Source organism: Nicotiana attenuata, unplaced genomic scaffold (genome assembly GCF_001879085.1).
Source record: "Nicotiana attenuata strain UT unplaced genomic scaffold, NIATTr2, whole genome shotgun sequence".
NCBI lineage: Eukaryota > Viridiplantae > Streptophyta > Magnoliopsida > Solanales > Solanaceae > Nicotiana > Nicotiana attenuata.
The window spans coordinates 60,451-67,308 of NW_017672703.1; the positions used below are offsets into that span (position 1 = coordinate 60,451).

Below are 6,858 nucleotides of genomic sequence, written 5' to 3' on the forward strand. Positions count from 1 at the left end.
AAAAGTAGTCAGTCATAAACAAAATGAATTTAGCTTTACCTGGGGCCATTGGTAGAGGGCCGACGATATCCATTCCCCATTTTATGAAAGGCCACGGGGACAGAACTGAGTGAAGTTGCTCTCCGGGCTGATGAATCATCAGTGCAAACCTTTGACACTTGTCACATTTTCTAACAAACTCCTTAGTATCTTTCTCCATGCTATCCCAGTAATATCCTGCTCTAATAATTTTGCGGATCAAGGACTTGGCACCGGAGTGATTCCCATAAGTGCCTTCGTGGATTTCTCGTAGAACATAATAGGTGTCCCCCGGCCCTAAACATACCGCCAATGGTCCATTGAACGTCCTCCTGTACAACATCCCATCTTCATCCAATGTGAACCTAGCAGCCTTGGTCCGCAGAGCCCTTGACTCTTTATGATCCGATGGGAGCTTTCCATTTTTCAAATATTCGATATACTTATTCCTCCAATCTCAAGTCAAACTTGTAGAATTTATCTCGGCATGACCTTCCTAGACCACAGATCTCGACAACTGGACGACAGTCCCAGGTACAATGTCGTCTTCATCGACCGATGATCCCAGATTTGCGAGCGCATCGGCCTCACTATTTGCTCTCAAGGTACGTGATCCAGGGTCCATTCCTTGAAGCGGTGCAACGTCACCTATAACTTGTCCAAATACCTCTGCATTCTATCCTCTCGAACTTCGAAGCTTTTGTTTACTTGGTTCACCACCAATAGAGAGTCGCATTTGGCTTCGATGACTTCTGCACCCAAGCTTTTATCTAGCTCGGAGACCTGCAATCATGGCCTCGTACTCGGCCTCATTGTTAGTTAACCTAGTAGTCAACTTGAATTTGAGATCGCTATTCGAAATCTTATTGAAAAACTAAATTTCATATTTCATGTCTGCTATGATTGAAGTGGAGGGTTTCTTCAAGCAACAAGGGGCTGGGTCAGCTATTCAATCAAATGATATTGAGAATCTTTCCATCTCTTCTCGAGAAAGGAGCTATTTTTTTTTTGGTAAAAATGTGCTCAATTTCATATGTAAAAATTCCGCCAAGATCTCTTTGTTAGTTTGGGGAAGAATCAGCCCAAATCGGGTTTTTTGAGGAATATATCGAGAGAGAATTGAATTTGGTTAGACAATGTGTGGTTGGTAAACAAGGATCGATTGTTTAGCAAGGTACAGAATATATAGTCAAATATTCAATATGATTCTACAAGATCTAGTTTCGTTTAAGTAATAGACCTAAAAAAGTAAACTTACGAAAGCATCGATCTCTATCATGCACTTCTATCAACACATAAGACGATTTCTCTTTCTATAATTCAATTAGGTAACCAGCTAGCTCTTGTCTCTGGAAGTTTTAGCCTTGGCCAACCAGCTTTTCAATTCAGGAGCAGTGGCCTGCCCAAAATACCCATACAGACAAAGACATTATCCACACAGCGAAGAAAGGTCGAGCAGGAGGGGGCAGTCAACTGGCTGCTTCCTCACACGGTTGTATTTATATAGATAAAATGCATTTCATAGAATATATTATAGTCTAAATAAAATTGAAGCACTATTTCTTCATTTACATGGTTTGGGCATAATGCCAGTTGAAAGACGAACATAAATGTCATGTTCTACCATACAAACGGACAGAAAAGAATCCTCAGATCAATATCAGCAAATAAACTGTTCTATTAATCTCTGAAAACCAAAGCTAGACAGGATAGACTCACTCCAAGCAAGAGACAGTCAGAAAGCTATTTCTTGGTCTAAACAACACAGCTAGATTCATTATTTATGATCAAACTTCATAGTAAGGGGGGAGAAAAAAGCGGACTAAGCTGAATAGGAGGGATTTGTAGTTTTGGGGTTAAGCTTTTACTGGAGAGTGGAGAGAGATATTCACACAGCGCCATATCACTTTGAAGCAGAATCGCTCTGATTCAGCAACCTCTCTTTCTCTGCCGCTACTCCATCTTCCACAGTAACTGCCTTTTCCTCTACACTCTGAGACCCCGTCACCTTTGCCAAAATGACAAACGACATTCCACCAGCAACATTGTTCAAGCATCTCAAAATCACAACCGACGTCTTAAACACCACAGGAGGGAGAGCTTTGGCTAGCAAGAACTCAACACCATTAAGCATTTGGTATCTTAAATTACTGCTAACACCCATATGAAGTGCCCAAGTTCCAGCATTTAAAAGCGTTGGAGGAGGCTTATTTGGTGTTTCGAAATTAGGATCCATCTTCTTCCTTATCATGATTAAACCATTAGAAATTGCAGTTCCAACAAGTCCAGCAGCAAACCCAACAGCAGCAAACAGAGTTCCTTTATAAAGCAATGTCCCAACCCGACTCATCAAACCATAAGCACCAGGCTCAAACATGTGGCTTGTTGGACAACTAGCGAAAAACAAAGGCAGAGCTTGTCTAGAAACAGCTGCAGTTGGCGCCAATAGATACATCAACACAAAATTCAAAATGGAACCAACAACAAGCGTGGAAAACACAAAATCCAATTCATTAAGTCCAAAGTTAGGACGAGATGCCATGTCTCCAATGACACAGGCAGTCACACCAACCAATTCCTCCATAAGAACCTTAAAAGGGAACTGAGAATCGGCAGCAACTCTTGATCTCCAGCCATTAACAAAAGCACCAATCGGTCCAAAACTATCCCACAAAGACTTAGAATCATCAGATTCACCCCCACCACTCCAATCCCCATTACCACTATCCCCACCCCCACTACCTCGTCCCATTCCAATGTCACCACCCCCAGCACAAGGAACCTGAAGCAAATCAGAGCCCCATTGTTTAGAACCTACATGTCTGGTTCTTAAAGGGTTAAAGTTAAGATTTTTGGCAAACGTATTGTCAGAAAATCTGGGTGTGGCACCAGAAAAGTAACGACTTTGATTCTGAAAGTGGCCGGGAAGTAGAGAGTAGCGAAGTTGAGCCATTGCCGACATCTTTTACCAGCAACCAACCTACTAGGAGATAATAGAGATCAGTAAAAAATAACAAACAAGGCAACTCTGTTTTCAGCAAAAACACAAAAATGGACAGCTGAAACGAAAGAGATAAATAAGAAAGCATAAGGGGTTACCTTATGTTTTTTGGAGAGATATTACGCAAAAAAAAGGGTTTAGTAGAAATCAAAAGGGGTAACTAGAAAACACAAAAAAAGAGTTTTAGAGATGAAAATTTTGGAGCAATTTGCAAAAAAATGGACAGCTAAAACGATAAAAAGGGAATAATAAAAGCAAAAGAATTACCTTTCTAATGTTTCCTTAGGGAGATAAAGATGAATTTTCTCAGCCGCTGCTACTCATATAGGCTAAGATCAGCAGAGGGGAAAGAGAAGCGTAGAAGCCCACTATATTCAACTGGAAAAAAAAGCAGTAAAAACAGAAGATTGAAAGGAATCTAAAACCCTAAATATAGGTAGGGTGAGTAGGGTCAGACCGTTGCGTGGCGGGTCGGGCCGAGTTATTTCTTTGAGTAGGAACATATTTTCAGAGCATTCATACCCTCTTACGCACACTAATAAAGAAAACAATCACACTTTAATAGAGAGTGAATCCAAAGTATCTTGATTTCAAATGAGAATCTGGAGAGGAAAAGGAAAGGAAATCCGTTAAAAGAAAGTAGAGCGTCGTGGCAAAATCAGCATTAGTTACACGTTGCAAAACCCACCAACAAAATGCCCATAGTTTCCTTTTTTGACTATGGCATTAATTTGTATATATATACTAAATCATTTATTATATATAGTAATTTATCAATAATTTTTATTAATTTTTTATACTCCCTCCGTTTCAATTTACATGAGGTAGTTTGACTCGACATACAGTTTAAGAAAAAAGAAAAACTTTTGCAACTTGTGGTCTTAAAAGCTTAATAGGTAAAAGCTTTGTGGGGCCATAATATTTGTGTAGTTATAAAAACTTCTCCTTAAGGGTAAAATGGGTAAAATGAAGAGTTTAAAGTTGAATTATTTCCAAATTTAGAAATATGTTATTTATTTTGGAATAGACTAAAAAGGAAAGTACCTCATCTAATTTGAAACGTAGGAAGTAGTTATTATTTAAATAATATACTCATGTAAATTATGTTTACATCGTCATGCACAAAACTTAAATTAGTACTACTAGCTTATTAATCATTGATTATGGCCCATAACCCTGGTGGTTGTTTTGTCCTAATTTTCTTGCACGGTTAGCCACTAATAACACATGTATTTTAAGCCACTGTTTAAAATGTCTTTAGTCTTTAGCCACTGCTTTAATAAACTTTACCTGCCCGAAAGAAAACACCCTTCTGCTCATAAAAGTTCAGGACCAAATGTCCTTAACTTTTGAACTTGCAACTCTAAATTAGGGACTTCAGGACTACATGTCCTTAACTTTTGAACTTGCAACTCTAAGTTCAGGACTTCAGGACTACATGTCCTTAACTTTTGAACTTGGAACTCAAAGTTCAGGACCACATGTCCTTAAGTTCTGTACTTGTAACTGTAAGTTAAGGACTACTTGTCCTTAACTTTTGAACTTGTAAGTCTAAGTTCAGGACCTATTGTCCTTAACTTTTGAGCTTGTTAGTCTAAGTTCAGGACCAAATGTCCTTAACTTTTGAACTTGTAACTGTAAGTTCAGGACCTATTGTACTTAACTTTTGAGCTTGTTAGTCTAAGTGCAGGACCTATTGTCCTTAACTTTTACGCTTCTTAGCCTAAGTTCAGGACCTATTGTCCTTAACTTTTGAGCTTGTTAGTCTAAGTTCAGGACTTCAGGACCTATTGTCCTTAACTTTTGAACTTGTAACTGTAAGTTCAGGACCTATTGTCCTTAACTTTTGAGCTTGTTAGTCTAAGTTCAGGACCAAGTGTCCTTAACTTTTGAACTTGTAATTCTAATTTCAGGTCCAAGTGTCCTTAACTTTTGAGCTTGGAACTCGAAGTTCAGGACCAAGTGTCCTTAACTTTTGAACTTGTAACTCTAAGTTCAGGACTACATGTCCTTAACTTTTGAACTTGGAACTCGACTCTAAGTTCAGGACTACATATCCTTAATTTCTGTGCTTGTAACTATAAGTTAAGGACTAAATACAAAATAATTACAAAGAATTTTTATTAAGTAGATACGTTAATTACAAAGAAATTTTATTTAGTTTTTCTTCAATGTGGTGAACTCTGGTCAGAGACTCTTAAAATGCATTTAGAGCTACTTTATAATGATCTAAGGAAATCACCCCTTCCTCCACAACTTGTAATGCACTTCTATATAACTGGCTAAACTATTGAACGTGTTCAGGAGACTCAGTATAACTGGATTCAAGATCCGATGCACATAATCGCTTGTAATCCTTTTTATAAAATGTATTTTGAAGGGATCTCTTGTTGATACCCAATTTTTCCCTATATATTTTAAATATGCAAAATACCTTCAAAATAGCATATATATGCATATATAAGCATGCCCAAGGTTTTTATTATTTTTTCCATAATTTTAAGGGTTTAAATTGATTTATTTTCTCCTTTTTTATCCATAAAATCCTCAATAATTATTTCCAAAATTATTGTTTTGATAATTCATCTACTGGATTTCTAAATTTATACCAAAATATGGCTAAGGTAATTTTTTTATATTTTTATAATTACATTTAGTATTTTTAAAGCTAAATTGCACATAATTGTAATATTAGCCCTTTTAAGATTTAATTATGTTCTATATGCATAAAATTGGACCCTATATTTTTAAATTGTTAATTATGTATTTTAAATCATTTTGGCACCTTAAGTTATTTTCCAGAAATTACCTATTTTTTTTATAAATTAATTGGGGGAAAATTGGCTATTTAAATAACAGCCAAATTTGGTAGTCAATTATAGCCAAAATTGGACCCCTTTACAGCCCAATTTCATACCCAAATCACCCGACCCATACCCTATTAACCCTTACCCAAACCCGGAACCCACCTACCCTTTTAATCTCGACCGTTGATCTCCCAAATCAACGGTCCAAACGCACCCTTTCCTTTTTAATTTCACCCGACCCCTAACCCTAGTCTCATAATTCAGAGATAGCCGCCCCCAAACTCTCTCATCTCCTCTCTTGTCTCTCGACCTAACCCTAATCGTCTTCAACCGCCGCCTCATTCTCCGGCCTTCTCCGGTGATCAACCCTCAACTCCTAAGCCTCCAATGGGTCTCTCATCGCCTTGCTCATCATCTCTAAGACCTTCAAGGGTCCTTGGCCATGCTGATTTGGACCTAGGGTTTTTGCTTTCGTGTTCGAGGCTTCTCTGGTGTGATTTTGAGCAAAATCACACCATATGTGTTACGTTTTGTGAAGTTTCAACAGGTTCTTTCGATTTTATTTGGGTTTCCTTTGTGAAACCCTAACTCTCGTCTGAATCTTTCAAGAGCTGTTCTATTTTTTTTATGCTTTAGGCATGTTCCCTTCTACGATTTGCTCGTTCGCGAGCTTCTTCTGAAAGATCCTTTACTTTGAACCGTTTTACTCTCTGAAAACTAGGGTTTCTCGGAGTTCTTTTACGTATGTTCTAACTGATTTCTTTATGATTAAACCTTTTCCTTGTTTGTTTTGACCGATTTTGTGCTCTTACTGCTTTTAACTTGACTCTGTTAAAAGCCTATTTTTTTAAGATTTTCTTTACTTTGTTTCTACAAATGTTAGCATGATTTTCCTTACTTTGCTTCTATGAGTGTTAGCGTGCTTTCTTTACTTCGTTTCTGTGTGTTAGCCTGCTTACTTGAGTCCTGTGATTACCCTGCTTCGAATATGTTTTCTTGAATCCCTAGCCTACTTATGTCGATTCTGTGTGA

General features: G+C 37.8%; 1 protein-coding gene across 1 annotated transcript; it reads right to left on the reverse strand.

Annotated features, from left to right (window-relative positions):
* Positions 1-1,557: 1,557 nt before the first annotated feature.
* Positions 1,558-3,629, reverse strand: LOC109214187 (protein RETICULATA-RELATED 3, chloroplastic-like). The gene is made up of 2 exons (XM_019378085.1): positions 3,287-3,629; positions 1,558-2,998 (listed from the first exon to the last, which is right to left on the reverse strand). Exon 2 carries the CDS (start codon positions 2,978-2,980, stop codon positions 1,922-1,924), a length of 1,059 nt encoding a protein of 352 aa, XP_019233630.1. The 5' UTR covers positions 2,981-2,998; positions 3,287-3,629; the 3' UTR covers positions 1,558-1,921.
* Between the last annotated feature and the right edge of the window lie 3,229 nt (positions 3,630-6,858).

Coding starts and splice junctions, on each gene's coding strand:
- LOC109214187 (XM_019378085.1), bottom strand. CDS start 2,980: ATGTCGGCAATGGCTCAACTTCGCTACTCTCTACTTCCCGGCCACTTT.